At 46.0% G+C, this 18999-nt stretch overlaps 2 protein-coding genes across 6 annotated transcripts in view; one reads left to right on the forward strand and one right to left on the reverse strand.

The window, feature by feature from the left end:
- Nucleotides 1-9168, reverse strand: part of ARID3B (AT-rich interaction domain 3B) — a 47381-nt gene extending 38213 nt beyond the window's left edge. For 2 of the 4 annotated variants that reach the window (XR_010590776.1, XM_042843725.2), the window contains exons 1-2: nt 7695-8100; nt 4936-5576 (exon numbers count right to left, since the gene is read on the reverse strand). Coding sequence is in view for 2 of the 4 variants with exons in the window: in XM_042843725.2 (XP_042699659.1) it covers nt 4936-5496 (561 nt within the window). In the remaining 2 variants the exon portion in view is untranslated. Of the gene's footprint in view, nt 1-4935; nt 5577-7694; nt 8101-8953 lie in introns of those variants that run through there. The other 2 variants (XR_010590775.1, XM_005309207.5) reach the window with 2 other exon arrangements.
- Nucleotides 9113-11617, forward strand: LOC101948091 (actin, cytoplasmic type 5). Of its 2 annotated transcripts, none has more exons than XM_024110925.3 (2): nt 9113-9353; nt 9954-11617. In XM_024110925.3, the coding sequence occupies exon 2, from the start codon at nt 9965-9967 to the stop codon at nt 11093-11095; it is 1131 nt and encodes a 376-aa protein (XP_023966693.2). In that variant the 5' UTR covers nt 9113-9353; nt 9954-9964; the 3' UTR covers nt 11096-11617. The 2 variants fall into 2 exon arrangements, with proteins under 2 accessions (XP_023966693.2, XP_065414546.1); XM_065558474.1 differs by having other exon boundaries at nt 9125-9349.
- The last annotated feature ends 7382 nt before the right edge of the window (nt 11618-18999 follow it).

The raw sequence follows: 18999 nt of genomic DNA on the forward strand, positions 1-18999 counted from the left end.
AGCACCAAATCTGCTCCCTGGAAATTGGATCAGAGCATTCCAATTAAAAAAATTAAACCCTTTTGCCTTACAGCTCAAAGATAACTGGGCCAATAGAACCATGAAGACCAAGACACACTGACTTCTCCTAGATAATTTTAAAAGGATATCAGGTGAGCACAACTGTACAAAAGTAAATTTATGCATGCAATTATGCTTGTATATTGGGTATATCATTTTGTTATCTAACAGGCCATGAACATGCACAAATACCTGATTTTGTGCATGAATATCAGGTACTAATGCACATAGATTTATCCAAATATGTGCATGCAATTGTACACACCCAATCTTGAAAACCTGACCACAGAGTAAATTTCAATTATTTTTCTGTCTTCCTCTACTCTATAATTTGGGACAAAAATAGCATCTTTGTTTCTGAGACGTTTATCTGCTCCGGCTGCTTATTTCCCATTTTAAGTTACAACTTCAATGGTGACCTCAGCTGTGGTGCAACATCAGTCATCTGCACAGCTAAGAGCGGATAAGGAATTCAGATGGGGAATAAATGAATTCAAAGAAGGAAAAGCAGGTAAATTCTTAAGAATCAAATAATTTGTTTTCATGCAAGTGTTCTTTGCAATAAAGAGGAACTAAATGAACATGCGATACACACAGTTGCTAGTAGAGAAAATTGTTTTCCATTACATGACAGCTTTTTAAAGGTGACCCACAAGTGGAATTAGAAATCCATATTAAGACGTGTGCACTGAGTGCTCCAAATAAGATGCAGGGCATTTAGCATATAAAACAATTCATTTATTCCCATGATTTCCAATCCCTTTAGATTACCAGGTATCCCCTCTGAATAGTACCCCGGCATCAATTATATTTAAAGCAACACAGCACCCATGGAACTTCTGCCATCCTTTCCCAGAGCCAGTTTATAGTGATCACTCTAAGTGGGCTTCTCTTTGCAAACACATAATATCTTTCTAAAAGTTTAGGTTAAGATTTTGAAAAGTTACTAGTGGTTTTGGGTACACAACCTGAGACACTTGATTTTTAAGAAGTACTGAGCACCAACCCTCTGAAAATCAGGCCCTTTTAAAGTGTTATGAGGCACCCAAGGTCAGTAGGCACTTGAAAATCTTGGCCTTATTATTTATAGCCCATGAAGGGATATAAGTACTAATGTATACACTTTGATATCTACAATCCAAGTGGTATAGCAATGGTATAGCGTGATGCTGAGCATACCAGCCTGAGTTCGAAGGGGATTCTCTGGGACCTGAACTGGAAAGGCAGCAGCAGAACTGAAGTGGCTGCAATCTGCTCAGCAGTGAGGCTCTTCCCAGTAACCAAAGAAACTGCCAAGCTATGCTTAAAATTAGACAAACTCACATCCAACCGTCTGCTAAAAGCAACATTTTCACCCGCAGAATTAAAATTTCATTTCTTTTCAGATGAAGATGGGCAGCCCACATCTTCCTTTCTACAGGAGCCGTGGGAAACCTCGGCTGTCGGAGAGCTGATGGCTTTACACAGGACTTGAGCAGTGCTAGAAGAGACTGAGCCTACCGCATCCCTCTGCCCTTCTTTTGGAACTGCAACCCCTTGACAAGCAGCTAACACTCCCTCCTTGTTTTGTGCTGACAGGATTCCCATCGCCCGTGTCAGAAGCTGAGCCAGCTCTTTTGTCTGCTGGCTTGTTCTACAATTATTTACTTGGCTGTCCAAAGCTGAATAAATCTCTAAAAGTAGCCAGACATCAAGGCTGGTATTCATCTTTCTACCGCCCTACTATTAGGTCCCTTCCAGAGGATATCAGTCTTATGCTATGAAGTCAAAAAATTTCAGAAGACCCCATTTTAAAAAGAAAATCACTATCAAGAGAAGCAATACAAATGACTTTCCAATCCATAATTAATGGCAAAAAACTAGCTAAATATAACCTACAAATATCATGAGATTGTCATAAAGTTTACCCCAAAAATCTAATCTAGCCTAAAATGGTCATATCCTGCTGGTGAATGTCCCTCCAGGCTCAACATCTGTACAGTATTAAAACAGAAGATAACATTTGCTAAATGCATAAGTGACTTATGCTTAAGTACCATTGACAGTCAATGGGAGTTAGGCACTTCTGAAAATTGTACCCATTATCTGCTACTTTGTTGTTCAGTTAAAAATACCTCTGCTAAAATTTGTACACACTTTAAAAACATTTGGGCTCCACAACCTAAAAAAATGTTATCCCTGCTTGCTGCAGTCACAGCATCATTTAATCAGCTCCTCTTCCCAATGTTGTGCCAACATCACTAATGATGCTGGTGCATAAACAAGCAAAACAAATCTCAGCTTGAACTTACATCTTAAAAGATAGGGCGTGAAGAAAGACATTTGTAAATGGTAGAGGATGAAATGATGACATATTTAATATTCTGAAGCTTCCAAAAAGGCCAGCACAAATCATTTTAAAAGCTGCATGTTAGTTAAATAAAAAGACAGATACATGTGTTTTTAAGGTATTTTACCTCACCAGGAAAACAAAAAAAAATCATTTAAATAGCAGAAGAAAAATGTCTGCCTGCTCTTTCTTGCATTCAGAAATCACCACACAAGCTACTTGCTACTGACTTGATCCTATTTCATTTGAAGCCAGTGGTAAAACTACCAGTACCTTAAGTGTGACTAGCATCAGACAGAACCTATCATCTTGCAGTTAAATTGTCACTCTCCTATATGGAGACTCCAACTGAGGGCACAAACAATCAACCTTTGATACTTACCCTACCCAAAGCAAGCATGATTCACCAACAGTATTTTACACAACCATAGTGATTTTCATCTGTGCGTGTCAAAGTGCTTTACAAACACTGGGCCACATTCATGCATGCAGCAGAGATCCATGCAACACTACAGTCAGGAAGGCCACAGAGGTGGGGAGTAAAGTTAGTTGTAAACCCCCTTTTACACTTCCTGGATTCTAGAACAAACTTGGCAGGTCCAAAACTACATGAGGTTGCAACAGACCCTAAGGGTCACATGGCAGCTGAGGACAGCTGAAGTACAACAGCAATGAGAGCTTGCAAGCATGTAAGCCAGGGTGGAGCTGTAACAATATCTTTATACCACCTGGGGAATCTTATGCCAGAGGTATTACCTGAGCACCAGAGCTGGCAAGTTGGTAGCCCTTATGGTTTGTCAGAGTGGCATAAAGGGGCTGCTATAGGGCTGTGAATCAAGCCTATTAACTTACAAAGCTCCATAATTTCTTGCAAGATACGAAAGTATTATACCGAAGCACAAAGCAAGTCACCAGGCACTGGCCAAGCCAGAAACAAAAACAGCCTTCTGAGTCAACATAGAAATACAAGCCTCTACCTCAACATGACCAGCAGCTACTACAAAGGAGCCTACAATTCCAGGTTTTCATTTTTTAAGGCCACTACAATATACCACCAAGAAGCCTTGCTGTGCTGTTAGCTCCCTGACTGCTATGTCATATCAAGAGACTGGAAAAAGGGAACTATTCTTCCCTTCAACCACTATACTCCAGTTTAGAAAGCCTAGCAAGTTCTGAAGCAATTTCTCCAAAGACCTAGTCACCTGAATGACATATCCACCTAGTTTCCTGAGAACAGTCTGAATAACTCCTCACTCAAATTAGCCCCTCTTGAGCAACAAGCACTTTGGAGTATCAGCTGGCATGCAGCCAGATCCTACAGTTGTTTAGTGTGCTCACCAGCATGGAGAGTCAGGAATCCCATTTACCACTGACCTGGCAACTTTCACGGAATCCTGCCAAGTGCATCAACATGGAAGCTAGCAAATCAGGATATGAGCTTGATGCAGGAATTACTGGGTAATATTCCATGAGCTGTGTCATGTTATGCCGGTCAAATAAGAATCTTTCCCCACTGAAAAAACCCATGATGGTGTAAAGCAAAGCCCTCTTGTCTCTGACCCACAGTATCTAGGGGACAGGCTTTGAACTGTCAGCGCTCATAGCAAACATTCAGAAGTCTATGATTTATCATAGGTCATCACTAAGGAGCGCCAATCTTCCCACTTATTCACGGGATTTCCAAGGGAGAAACTCTCTGTCTATAGCCAAATAAACTTCCACAGCAGAGTTAATTCAACCCACCTTAACAGCACTTAATGGAACCCTTACCCAAGCTCACCCACACTATAGTTTGTAGCAAAGAGCAGCTAATCCAACCCCCACACCTAAACCTTAGAACCAATCTCAACCCACCGATGGGCTGTTCCTATACCTAACAGAGCTAATCTTAACTCTATAAAGCACCCTAGCACTACACTAAGGAAATGCCCATATATGATGAAGCACACAGTAAAGTGAAGAGCTCTTAGCTGTACTGGCATATAGCTTCAAGCACTGGTAATTATTGATACAAACCCAATATTAACATCCTGCTGTAACTATTCAATAAGCAAGTCAGTCACTTTCCATCCACTTATGAAATACAAAATGGCTGTGCTGCTCAGATGATCAGGAATGGGATATGGACTTTCTACCCACAAGGACACAGGTTCAAATTCTGGCCAACTTCATAGCAACTGGAAATCTTTACTACCTGAGGGTTCACGGACGGTCAATGTGAAATAAATTAAGTCAGTTACTAGCAGACAGGTGCCTATATCAAAATTAATCACAACAACTGGTACTAACTAGCCCCATGCTGACAGTCTCAGCAGAAAGGTGACAGAATGAATGAGCCACGAAGACCAAACTCCTTTTTCACCTCTAGCAGTGACCCTTGTTGATCAGGGTTGACACATGTAGATAAGGGGCTTTAATTTACCTCTTCCATGTACAGTTAGAGAGCTGCACCCCCAGAGCTGTCAAATATAGCCCCTTTTACAAGTACTAAATTCACTTTTGAAAGAAAGAGCCTTTGTTCATAGAGAAGAGATGTCAGAACTGACCTGCTTGAGCTGCTCATCCATTCTCCAGGTCTGCCGCCCAGATGGGGAACCAGAATATGATTGTTTAGTAGTGTCTTTACCCTGTCCGTCCTTTTCCTGCTGTCCCCGCTGAAGTTCCGGGGCTGGAAGAGGATTCGAAGTAGAAGCCACTCTTTGGTTGTGATGGGCAACTTTTTGAGAATGAAAATACTTCAAAGTAGAACAGGCATCTTTCCCAGTCATTTCAGTGTCCTCCTCAAGATCTCCATCTTCCAAACCCTCTTCTTCTTCATCCTCTTCTTCATCATCTTCCGGCTCTGAGGTCACACTGCTGTGATCAAAAGCTCGGGTGGCCCCAACTACAGGTGGAACTTTGGCCAAAGGACCAAGTGCTTGGCTGCCTGAAGCCCTGCCAGATGTGGCTGCTAGAACAGCCTGCTGTGCTGCCAGCTGCTGAGTATAAAGCAGCTGGGCTTCTCTCATCTGCCTCTGCTGTCTCTCTCTGGAATCCATCTGCAGAGGACCTTGCTGCTGTTGCTGCTGCTGCTTCTGCAGCTGCTCAACGACAGCCTCTAGCTTCATCCCGCAGTTAGCATGGCTGTGAAAAGACAGCTTTTCTATCCAGCAGGGCTCAAGCCCTGACCTTCAGAGATCAATAGAACCTAAAAGATAGATAAATATTTGTATGAATATAACACACTTTCATCTTCTTCCCTGTCCGAGGATAAGCAGGCTGCAAAGCCAGTCCTCTTTCCAGTCCAGGAGACCATGAAACAGTAAACCTAGAGTTTTGCAGCCTCAGGCTCAAACTTGCACTCCATTTTCAGTGTGTTTAATTGTATTTTCAAACTGAACACACGACAACATAACCTCAGTTTTACAAACTGCAAACTGCTTACCTGAACTGCTTTTACAAACTGCAAACTGTCCCCTGCCCTAAGAGCATATACTTCACTGACCCCTCTCCCGCAAGTTTTACTAGTTACCTTTAAAGCATTTGATTTTAAAATTTAGATTTCAATCTTACTCCATGCACTATCTGAAGGAATTGCACATCATAATAATTTCACTAAGTGCATGCTCTTTAAGTAAATGTATTTATAATCCTGTACCAAATACTATTGTCTTTGCAGGTTATTTCATGCCCTCATGATTTTAAAGAAGTTCCACATGCGCCCTGAGATCTTAGTAAAAACAGGGCTCTTTTAGCAGTTGTTACTCTTCTGAGTAATTTGGATGCCATGAAAGTAAAGATCATCCTACCCCCAAATAGCTAGTCACTGGGAAACCTTTACCCCACCTTCTCCACATACAACTCTGCCAATACACCTAACATCCCAAGCTGGGACACTCTCTGTTATTCTAATTAGAGGATGCACAGGGCTTTGTTAGCACTCCATTTTGATCTACAACATCCCTTGCTCTTCCAGTATTAGGCACCTCTTGAACAGAGACTAGCAGACCTGACTAGAACCAGGTATACAGTTGAGACATAATAGGCAAATCCTGGGAGGACAATTGTGCTCCTACTTTTCAAAGGCTAAAGGAGAATGTGCATTTCCAGGCATTATGACAGAACTCAGAAATGTAAGTACATCTAACTGCTAAGTAGCTGCCCTTCAAGACTTACCAGTAAATCAGAACTCAGTCAATAAAGTACAAGAAACAAAGGAAAGGCAGCCAGCAAACAAACTAAGGAAATCCTCCTTCCACCCACATAACAGCACTGTGGTATGCAATCTAACCAACACCAGGTCCTTAAAAAGGAGGATAGTTTGCTAATGCTCTATGGTTAAACGCAAGAAAACACATTTCTGTAGGTAAATCAAATACACTAATTGACGCAATTTCCACACAGTTCCAAAATAAGAGAAAAGACCTCAAATGTCCCTAGATTCTCCCTAAAGAGATTCAACAATATCTTCTGTAAACACTATACAATACAATTGATTTTAAATTGTGCAAGTTACAATACCAGAGACATTTTTCTCAGCAAATCATTTCCTGTATTAAGCAACTATTGTCATAAATAAAATCATTCCAATGACAGGTCTATCAGCATTCTTAACTATCATACTCCAATATATCCTTTAGCTTAAAAGTGAAGCAACACACAATTCAAATGTCAGTAACAATCATACACCATCTGGCATGCGATTAGGGCATCACACATTCCTCAGGCACAATACACAGCCTGGCATTGGTGTTATAATACATACACATCTCCCTTGTACAATAACAATGAACTGGAATGTGGATTCTAACATTAAACACAAACCAGATTGTGTATTACTGTGCCTAAGGCATGTGTATACAATTCTCACAACACATCTTATTGTGTAGCGCAGCACCTGAGGCATGTTAGGATGTCAACTATCATATCTCAGATGTAGCAATACACAACAGGGTGTGCAGTTAATACATGCCTCATGTGCAATACAATAAGAAGTGACTGGTATGTGATTAACTTCAGGTAAACACACCTGAGATGCAGAAACACAGCCTTGGTATGCGGTTCCAATGTGTCTCACACAGCTCTGATACAATAATGCATGAAAGGTTATACCAAGATTCATACATTTCTCCTGGATTAGACATGAATGTGAAACCCAAGGGCTCCCGGGGAGTTGGATTAGATGACCTCCTGAGGTCTCTTCCAACCCTAATCTTCTATGATTCCAGAACAAAAGATATAGCAACCACACCCTAATTAGGTATTAATGTGATTGTAAAAAGATAGTCAACATTTCTGAGTGTTTTAAGTAAATAAGGATACTTACAACAAAGAGTACAAGATCAGGATACAATTTTTTTTTTTAATTCTCCATCTGGGTTGCTATTACTACTTTAGATAATTAAAAATAGTTTTAACATCTGATTTTCTTTTCAGCATTAGTATTTGCTTAACTTTTTGAATTACAACCAACTCTGGTCAGTGAAACTACTCAGTTTAACTTTCACGTTCTCGTGCAGTAACCCAGCCTCATGTGGATTTCCATCCTGGAAGAGCAGTTAAAGAAAAAGTCTTCCCATCTGAATTTTTAAACCTTCCTTCTTTGTTTTAACAAAACCTAATTATTGTAATTAAACCACACTGGTAATGTGCTTCTGGCAGTTTTGGGTGGAGCTATAAAAAGGACATTTTGAAACAGAAAAAACGCTGAAAAGTATACAATTCAAGCTCCTCTGAAAAGAAATGAGAGGCTTTAGAAAGGAGTAGTAAACAAAACTGTGAACGCTCCTTATATTTTCAGGCAGGCTCCACTATGGAATGTTTCTGCTCCCCCAAGCTTTTATTATCCCCTCTATATCTAGTTCTCACACCAGGCCACTGTAACCTATTTCCCTAAACCAGCCCCCTAACTAATCGCTTTCACCCATAACCTGTCACCCAACCAACTCCTCCCACCATAGTCACGCTAACCAATCCCATACCCTGTCTCTCAAATCCCAAAAACCAATCCCATACCCAAACCCCTCTCCCCAGTAAGCAACCCCACACAAATCCCACTAACCCAGAGCCAGTCATTCCAACCAACCCACTCCTCCTCAACACTCATAACTCCCTCCTCACAGAGATCCCCACTAGTTCCCTCAGCCTCCCTAGAACCAATCACATATCCTGCCCCACAAAACCAACTCTGACAATTAGCCCCCCATAACCAGCCCTTTCCCTCCCAAACAGCCTCTTCAAACCACCTATAACTAGCCCCCATAACCCCTTTCTCCAAAACCTTCATAACCAGCCCTTCAACAACAACCCCATAGCCTGCCCTCACACCCAGCCCCCACCCCTACTTCTACCACACACCCAGCCCCCACAGCCTGCCCTCACACCCAGCCCCCACCCCTACTTCTACCACACACCCAGCCCCCACAGCCTGCCCGCACACCCAGCCCCACCTCTACCACACACCCAGCCCCCGGCCCTACCTCTACCACACACCCAGCCCCCACAGCCTGCCCGCACACCCAGCCCCCACCCCTACCTCGACCACACACCCAGCCCTGCCACCAGCGGGATCAGAGGGGCCATTACCTCCTCCAGAGCGAGGGGAGCGGGTCGCTGCAGGCCCGCGCGCAGCCACTCGACTCTGACCGTCACCCCTCCCCCGCCCCCCTTAGCAAGACCGGAAACGGAGCTGGGAGGGGGCGGGGCGCATAGCGGAAGCTACGCCACTAGCCTCCCCTCCCCCGCAGAGAGAACGCTGACCGGAAGTAGCTGTCAGGAGGCGGAATCAGCTAGCGGAAAGTATTCGGGAAAGGAGCGGAACTGGGACGAGTAGGCGGGCCGTTATCACCAGCAGCCAATGGGCGCGCGGGGCCGGGGCCGGGTTTCCGGTTCCGGTGGTGATAAAGCGGTGCTGGGCGCGGACACTACTGACTGCCGCAGGGAAGAAGCTGAGCAGTGCCGGAGCGTGTGTGGGCAGCTGCTGCAGGTACCGGGGTGGTGGGGAAGGGCGTGGCGGATCTCCGCCGTTGAGGTGGCTGGCCGTGTCCAGCCTTCTGGGTGCTATGGGCTGGGTGTGGCAAGCGGCGCCCCTCCCCCCCGACACGAGCTGCAATCAGCCCAGCTCAATGGGCGCAAACTTCTCGTGTGAACACGCTTAAACCACTTCGGTTATGGTGTAACGTGATACTACTCGTGGGGGAGGAGGAAGGCTGGGAATGAGCCTCGGGATTCCCAGACTCGCCCGGCTCAGCCATTGTCTGGAGTGCAAAAGCTGCGCCAGTTTAACTAGCTCAGATTTAAACTCCCCTGCCTAGGCTGCTGCTAGTGCCTAGTGTACAATCATTTAACCTGGCTGAGTGCTTGTCTCTGTGCCCGGCCGGGAGTCGAGCCAGGTCATGTGAGCGGCTGGGATCTCCCTCAGGTGAGACATCCCCATACAGACCTGCAGCCTTGCTCCCATGCTCTCGTGTTACTTTCTAAACACAGATCCTTATCCTCTTGCCTCAATGTAATCCAAGTAGGGCTCATAGGAAGGGTAGCCAGATATTGACAAACCCTTCTCTGTCCCCCTCACTGTTTATCTCAGATTAAATCAAAATGGCTGATGAAGAAATCGCCGCCCTTGTTGTTGACAATGGCTCCGGGATGTGCAAAGCTGGCTTTGCTGGGGATGATGCTCCTCGAGCCGTGTTCCCCTCCATCGTGGGACGCCCCAGGCACCAGGGTGTCATGGTGGGCATGGGACAGAAAGACAGCTATGTGGGCGATGAGGCCCAGAGCAAGAGAGGTATCCTCACCCTGAAGTATCCCATTGAGCATGGTATTGTCACCAACTGGGATGACATGGAGAAGATCTGGCACCATACCTTCTACAATGAGCTGCGGGTTGCCCCCGAGGAGCACCCTGTCCTGCTCACTGAAGCCCCCCTGAATCCCAAGGCCAACCGAGAGAAGATGACGCAGATCATGTTTGAGACCTTCAACACTCCAGCTATGTATGTGGCCATCCAGGCTGTGCTGTCCCTGTATGCCTCTGGGCGTACCACCGGTATTGTCATGGACTCTGGGGATGGGGTCACCCACACAGTGCCAATCTACGAGGGCTACGCCCTGCCCCATGCCATCCTGCGTCTGGACTTGGCTGGCCGTGACCTGACTGACTACCTCATGAAGATCCTGACCGAGAGAGGCTACAGCTTCACCACCACGGCCGAAAGGGAAATTGTGCGCGACATCAAGGAGAAGCTCTGCTACGTCGCCTTGGACTTCGAGCAGGAGATGGCCACGGCTGCTTCATCTTCCTCCCTGGAGAAGAGCTATGAGCTGCCTGATGGCCAGGTGATCACTATCGGGAATGAAAGGTTCCGGTGCCCAGAGGCAATCTTCCAGCCCTCCTTCCTGGGGATGGAGTCCTGTGGCATTCATGAGACCACTTTCAACTCCATCATGAAGTGTGACGTTGATATCCGAAAGGACCTCTATGCTAACACAGTGCTGTCTGGCGGTACCACCATGTATCCTGGCATCGCTGACCGAATGCAGAAGGAGATCACGGCCCTGGCACCCAGCACGATGAAAATCAAGATCATTGCCCCACCGGAGCGTAAATATTCTGTCTGGATTGGTGGCTCCATCCTGGCTTCTCTCTCCACCTTCCAGCAAATGTGGATCAGCAAGCAGGAATACGATGAGTCTGGCCCATCCATTGTCCATCGTAAATGCTTCTAAAGAGGGTCCCAGCAGGTGTGCTCAGCCTCTGTTGATGGGGTTACACACAGTATAATTGTCAGGGCAAATGTATTTACCAAATTGAGTAGTTACTTGTAAACTTTGCCCTTGAAAAGCCTTTCATGTTGGACCAATATTGTTTGATTTACTCCCCTCCCCTTATGTTTAACTTGACTATACCTTTGATGTACTGTGCAGTAACTATATCCTGTGCATCATAAGCTCTGTTACAGGTTGCACGTGACCAAGGTTACAGTTAACTGTATTAGTGACGAGAGAGCGCTACCTGTTAGGCTTTAGTTTTCCTGTGGCTGACTAGTAACCCTTTACTCCCCCACCCCACCCCCCAGCTATAAATTCCCTGGGGCTGGAGACTAGACTAAGGGTGGTTGACTTGTCATTACATCAAAGTTACATTGTAAACTCAGAAGTAGATTTGTAACTAACCCTAAAGGTGATAACTGTAATGTCACTGACAGCTCCTTGTATAAGGCAAACTAATAAACTTCCGTGGTTTAAAAAGTTGTCATGATTGTATGCTTGGACTCTCACGTGGTCTGGCCTCCAGGCTGAATGAACCTGGTCATCTCACTTTTTAATAAAACCATCATATATTGGCTAAATCATAATTCTAACTCTTGCATGCCAAATCGGTGATATACAGAAGGCTGATGCCTCAGTAGGAACAGTTGTGCTGGACACATGTACTCTCTCACTCCAAAGTAGAGAGAATAAAGTCTTTAAATATTGAATTTGTGGTAATGTGGTATTGGCGCTATCAACCTTCTAATCAGTTTGTAGATGGGGGTTCCTTTTACGCATTGTTCTCTGATACTGAAAGACAAAGTAAGGAGAAGGAGGAACAAAAGTGCTCTGATATCTTGATGCAAAGGAAGCTAACACTTTCAAATGGTGTTGCAAGTAGGGAGATGTCTAAAAGCAAAACCAGTATAATATAATGCAGTTAAGTCACGTTTCCTGATTATTTTAGGAGTATAACTTTGCTGTTGTATAAAGAATACTTTCCTCTTAAGATTCCCTGTAGCTGAATGGCATTGGGGTGGAGTGTTTTACTGCCTCCATTATTGTCTAGCTGAAGATGGCTTTCTACAGGGTTAACACCAGCAAAAGCATGCAAAGTTGCAGTAGTTGTCCTGGGAAGAGTAACTTGCAATGAAGGTATAGAATTTTCCTACGTATAGTAAAATGAGACCTTAACCATGGTTCTAAAAACTACTGCTTTGACCTTCTTTTGGAGTTGTCTTGGGGTTGGGGAAGAGAAGATACTAGAAGTTAATACTTGCAGTTTCCTTCAAATTCTCTCAGTAGCCTACTATAGCATGGCAAAGTGTGAATTTCTAAACAGTTTAGCAACTGCCCCTATATAAAGAACAGGAGTACTTGTGGCACCTTAGAGATTAACAAATTTATTAGAGCATAAGTTTTCGTGGGCTACAGCCTACTTCTTCGGATGCATCAAATGGAACATCTATATAGAGAGAGGGGGGGGGGTGTACACCCACACAGAGAGCATGAGCAGGTGGGAGTTGTCTTACCAACTCTGAGAGGCCAATTAAGTAAGAGAAAAAACTTGTGTGTATCTCCTTAATGTATGTTCACTTCTATGCATCCGAAGAAGTGGGCTGTAGTCCACGAAAGCTTATGCTCTAATAAATTTGTTAGTCTCTAAGGTGCCACAAGTACTCCTGTTCTTTTTGCGGATACAGACTAACACAGCTGCTACTCTGAAATCTGCCCCTATATAGGAGATAAAGACTGACTCTTCAATCTCCCCCAGTCCTCATATCATGCAGTTTTCTTTTAAAATGGTCTTGTTCTGTGGGTAGGTAGGGGGGAAAATACTGTCCTAAAACATCAAAATCTGAGAGCTGACCAACTGATTATTACCTCTCAGCTTCAGGCTGCCCCAAAATGACCTCAACTCTTGTTATTCCAACACAGTGCAAGCTAATACACAATTTACTTGCTAGTTTAACCCCCAACTTCCTTCTAGCAGTACAGATTCCCAGCTTTCTCCCTTTTGTATATGTGTGCGCCTCTTGGTTTGGCTTTCCCCATAGATACAGTCAGTTCTGCCTGAATTTCTAGTCCCCTTGGTTCCTCAGTCACTTCTCTTAGCTAGCTCTTCCTTTTTCTCAGGGACTAGAGCCTTGGATGGGACCCCACTCCAGCTAGGGTCAGCCTCCTACAATGCAGAAACCCAACCTAAAGTGCCACTTTGGACCACGGTGGTCTGGCTCAAGTGACTTCCTATACAGCAGAGCACTATAGCTGAGGCAGGTTCAAGGCAATGTTCTAAGCAGGTTCTCTGGTTAGTTGTGGAAGTCTGTAACCAGCAAGATGTGATGTATAGTGCACTCCATGATATCAAAATTCATTGCATGCTCCAAGAATGGGAGAACCATGCTTTCTTACATCACTATCTCCTCTTGCTGAGATGTAGGCTCAGAATATTTCCCCAGCTGCATCCCCTCTCCTTCCTGAGGATTGAGGGGGAGGGATGGGGACCATACAGACCTCTAGCTCTGTACTTGCTAACCTTCTTCCCAGGCTACACCCAGCTGCTGAGATACAGGGGAGAGGATCAAGAACTTGTAGCCCTACATCTCCAACTTTGAATGGTGCAACTGGACCACTTGAAAACATGGCAATCTCAGAGAAGAAATTCCCATACCCATCCATGGCCTCTGCACTTGTTACAGCTAATCTGTGCTTAACCTACTCCACTGTTAGAGGAAACCACTTTTCCTAAATATTGGGACCTTTTGGAACTGGGGAATGGAGGTAAGAAAGTCCCATTGAAAATGGTGATTTTTATCCCAAAGGGCTAAGGAGTGTCTTCAGTTGCTCTGAAAACATGCTTTTCTTAGACCCCACCCCTTAGGGCTAGGGAGTAATTGCTCTCCATCCTCTAGGACTAGCCTCTACTACCTCTGAAGACCCAGGATTACAGGCAGCACCTTACTCTTGCATGACCTTAATTAATATTGGAAATACCCATCACATTTGTTTAAAAAAAGTTAGATACATTTATAAGTTTTTTAGGAGGTTTTGCAGAGTTGACATCTGAAACCAGACTTACCAGCAGTTTTTCATTAACACATCTTAAAAGAGAGGGGGGAGGGGATTAAAATTCTTCCTTTCTAGTAGGGGACTCAACTGTTACCTGTTCTAATTACAATAAATAATACTCATTACTTCTAAACCAGGGGGTGGAAAACTTGTTACACAAGCAAATATGCATTTAAGGAAGTGACATATTTTAACACCAGTGTTTTTAGAGACTTAACTTATTTGTGGGTCTTTTCTATTCTAAAGAGATTACTGAAAGATGACTACAAATGCACATGGTGGACAGAAATATTGTATTGCAATATTAGCTTAGACTGGGATCCTACGTGCTAGGTGCAATATAGACAGAAGAAACAGATGGTCCGTAGCCTCAGAGAGCTTGCAATCTAATCCAAATATGACACTATACCATATCTGGATTTTTAATAAGGCTTTGGACACCGTCCCACATGATGTTCTCATAAGCAAACTAGGGAAATGTGGTCTAGATTAAGTTACGGGGGGGAGGCAGCAAGGCTAAGTGGTAGTACTGATGAAAAGGATCTGGAGATTATAGTGGATCAAAAATGAATATGAGTCAACAATGTAATGCAGCTGTGAAAAAGACTAATGTCATTCTGGGGTCTATGAACAGGAGTGTCATACATAAGAGACAGGAGGCAATTGTTCCACACTGGTGAGGCCTCGGCTGGAGTATTGTGTCCGATTCTGGGCACTGCACTCTAGGAAAGATGTGGACAAATTGGAGAGAGTCCTGAGGAGAGCAACAAAAGTGATAAAAGGTTTAGAAAACCTGACATATGAGGAAATGTTGAAAGACTGCACATGTTTAGTCTTGAGAATAGAAGACTGAGGGAGGACCTTATAATAGTCTTCAAATATGTTAAGGACTGTTACAAAGAGGACTGGGATCAATTGATCTCTGTGTCCACTGAACATAGGACAAGAAGTAATGAGCTTAATCTGCAGCAAAGGGGATTTAGGTTAGATATTAGGAAAAACTTTCTGACTATAAGAGTATTTAAGTTCTAGAACAGACTTCCAAGGGAGGTTGTGGAATTCTCATTGCTGGAGGTTTTTAAAAACAGGTTGGACAAACACCTGTCCGGGCTGGTCTAGGTTTACTTGGTCCTGCCTCAGCACCGGGGGACAGACTTGATGATTTCTTGAGCTCCCTTCCAGACTGATATTTCTGTGATTCTAATTTGACACAACATTCCCCTTTCCCTCATTCCCATGCTGAGGAACCCCATGCGCCCCTCTGATGCTACCTGCTGGGGTCTTACTTCCCGTACTGGAGACTTCTAGACATCACAGAGACTTCTAGAGACTCACCACCCAGCTGAGCATGACCCTCCTGCCAGATACTACCTGTCCCCATGTGACTTCCTCCTTGGAGACACCCACATGTCCTTCTCAATGGGACACCCCGTCCATCCCCTATTCCATGGGTGCCAGTACCTCCATGATCACAGGCCCAAAATGGCATCTGGCCAGCAGAAGTGTTTTGGGTCCTGGATGCCTCTAATGTTTCCCCTGCTGAGACACGCAGCCCTGCTGTCGTAGGACAGATCACAGGCTGATGGACATTACCCCTGATGTCATGACCCAGCTATCTCCAAAGGTCACTGTCCTTCCTGGTCCCCAAGATGCCCTGCCTGCCTGCCTGACCCACTCCTCAGTACCTGCCACCCTCGGACTATGACCACTCAGCAGATTCCTTACATTGTGATGCCTTGCGGGAGATGGGTCAGAACCCAACCCCAGTCTCCCAGGCTGGCAGGGGCTGTGTGCACCATTGGGCTAGAAGCCGAATGAAGCAAAGCCATTGGCACAGAGACAAAGCTGCCCTGTTTCCTGGCCTGTGCTGGATGTCAGCAAAACATGAGGAAACAAATGAGGTTGGGAAAGATTCCGTTCCGTTCTCATTCACAGTGCTGGAAGCAGAGCTCTGCAGCCATTCTAACCTGGCCTCCTCCTCTGCCTGATCCTGTCCTCCACTGCATCCCTGTGTAAGGGGACTGTTGCCCCCTTATTAACACTCAGTGGGGGTGTTTTGGTTGGCTAGCTCCCAGCACAAAAAGGGGAAGGGTGGGTGGCAAATCAGGAGCCTAAGACTGACAGTCCCCAGGAACAATGGGGAGAGGCCAATGCTCCAGATCAGCCTGATTGACAGGGCAGGCAGGCTAATCAGAGAGTCAGGAGGCCAGGGGGGTCCCGTCCTCCGTGTGAGCTGGAATGGCCTGAGTCAGACAGAGTGGGGCCAAGCTAAGGAGAGAGCAGGGGCCCGAGCTAAGTTGCTGGAAGCAGAGCTGCAGCCCCAAAGCCAGAGCACAGCCCAGAAGGAGCAGACCTGCCCTGGGAGCAGAGCTGCAGCAACCAGAGCCAGAGGGGCCAGACAAGCAGCCAGAAGGCAGGTCAGAGCTGGGAGCAGAGTCACAGAAGCAGCCTGCAGAGCAGACCTGTCCTGGGGGCAGAGCTGTAGCAACCAGAGCCAGAGGGGCCGGAGAAGCAGCCCAGGGAGCTGGAGGCAGAGCAGCAGCTGTGCTGAGGCAGAGTGGAGCTGGGGCTGGGGCTGGAGCAGTCCGGAGCTGGGTGCGGTGAGCAGCTGGGGAGAGTGAGGGGGACCCTGGGCAGTGGGCCCAGCACAGGGAGACGCCTCAGCCAAGAGGCCCTGCAGGCCAGACTTGGAGGGAGATCGTAACCCTGTCAGAGCGGGGGCAACGCTGGGAAGAAGGGTCCTGCCACCTAGAGCCTGAGAGCGTGTGGCCACCGCCGGAGCTAGTGTCCAACCCGCAGCGTCTCTGCAGCACAGCCAGGGCCTGAGAAGGAGCCTGGGACCTACAAGGAACAGACTGTGGACTGCCCTGACCTTCCAGAGACACTGTGATGTTCTCTGCCACAGAGCGGGATGACATTTTCTCCTTTAACTTTTCCCATTTTTCCTTATTCTTTTTTTAAATTAATTGTTAATTAAACAACTTGTATTTGCTTTAAATTGTATGAAATGATCAGTGGGTCAGGGAGGTGCCCAGTGCAAAGAGAGTACGCCGGAGTGGGGACACCCTAGCCCCTGTCCTGGGTGACCACAGCAGGGTTGGGGGTCAAGACCCCCAGGAATCCTGGGCCCAGCCTTGTCGGGGTTTATGAGGACTCTGCCAGACATGAGAGTGGAAGGGGAGTCCTCAAGGGCAGGGAGGCCTCTGGGTAAAGGAAGTCGGAGCGAGGACTCGGATTCTTTCGCTAGCCCACTTCACCGGGGTAGTGCAGAAGCCAGGAAAGTTCCCCACAATGGCGGGACCATTCCCCTGCTTACACCTGTCCCATGGCAGGTACCTTCACTAGCCTCTCCCTTGCTCCATGGCAGGTACCATCCTCACACTGCAGCTGGAGCTTGCATCAGCTCCAGCCTATGACAGGAACACCCCCCCCCCCAGCACCTACTCTCTGCAGATAGCCATCCACAATCCCTGCTCCATGAGAGGTGAGTGCCTCTTAAATTCAGGCCCCCAGGAGTTTCCTCCCCCAAATACCCTCATCTAGCACCAGCATTATAAGGAAGACAAAGGGCTCTGCCTTCCCCATTTCTCACTCTCAGTGGGTCTGTACCTCTTCATGACACGCACGGCTGTTTTTAAAACAAAAACTACCCTCCTTATAAGTTTGGTCCACATCCTCAGTGGTATTTACACTTCTAACTTCCATTGATTTCAGTGGGAGTTAGGATCCTAAATACCTTTGTGGACCTGGGTCTTTGCTGCCAGCTGGCCCAAGGGATGTTATTAACATGGTCAGTTTCACACTGTAGCCAGATCCCTGGTTTCCCACTAGTGATGGGAGGCTAGGAGCAGATTTATGCCTTATGCAGTGTTAATAAGGGCTTATCTATACTATCATTCTCACCTCCTTGGGGGCTCAGTTACCACCTGGCCATCAGCCACCAGAGGTAAAACATGGTTCAATCTTATAATGTAGGTGAGATTAACCCACCTTCCCTAGATGGCAACATGATTTGAAAAGATGGTTGAAACACAGCGTGGGCCCGTCTATGCTTCAAGGCTGATCAAGCTCCCCAAGCGACTGTATGGATGGTTCCTAAAGGTATCCTTCTGGACTGCAGCACCGCAAGCTCTTGTGTTTGTAGTCTGACATTTGGACCTGATCCTGCAAGGGATCCCAAAACACCCCCACAAAGGCCCCTTGACTCGTGGATGTAGGGTGCAAGGCTCCAAGCTAGTGGATTCAATTCTGGGATCAGGGCCTGGGTTGGCAGGTAAGCTATGACTTTGTACAGCTTGGCAAGCACGTTGGCCTCATGCGGTTTCTATCTGAACATTTTATTAGCAGAAGGGTAGGAAGATGACTTACTGGCTACCATCTTTTATAAACCTGCAGCAAAGCAAGTCTCTGTAATTCCTCAAAAGATGCTGCATTCAGGGCCTGATCCAAAGCCTGCTGTAGTCAATACAGAAACCCACATGGACTGCAATAGGCTCAGGTGCCAAGTCCCCACCTCACCACTTGATTTATAGTTTAATGCTCCCAATCATTTTCTTGGAACAATTGTAAGCAGCCTCTTGGTTACCTGTCAAGTATATGGCATTTAAGAGTGTTCTCCCCATAGCAAGTGCCTAGAAACTATTCCTGTGCTATACTTGGGAACAGAGTAGGATCCATCAGCAAAAGGAGCAAACCCCTCCTCTCCTCCCCCCCAAAAAGAGAGCTGTTCACCTTGAGAGACTGAAAGGAGTATTTCCTCTTTCATGAGGATAGAAAAAGCTAGAGAGGCTGCAGTCCTCACTCCTTGTAGC

This window comes from Chrysemys picta, chromosome 10 (genome assembly GCF_011386835.1).
Source record: "Chrysemys picta bellii isolate R12L10 chromosome 10, ASM1138683v2, whole genome shotgun sequence".
Classification (NCBI taxonomy): Eukaryota; Metazoa; Chordata; order Testudines; family Emydidae; genus Chrysemys; species Chrysemys picta.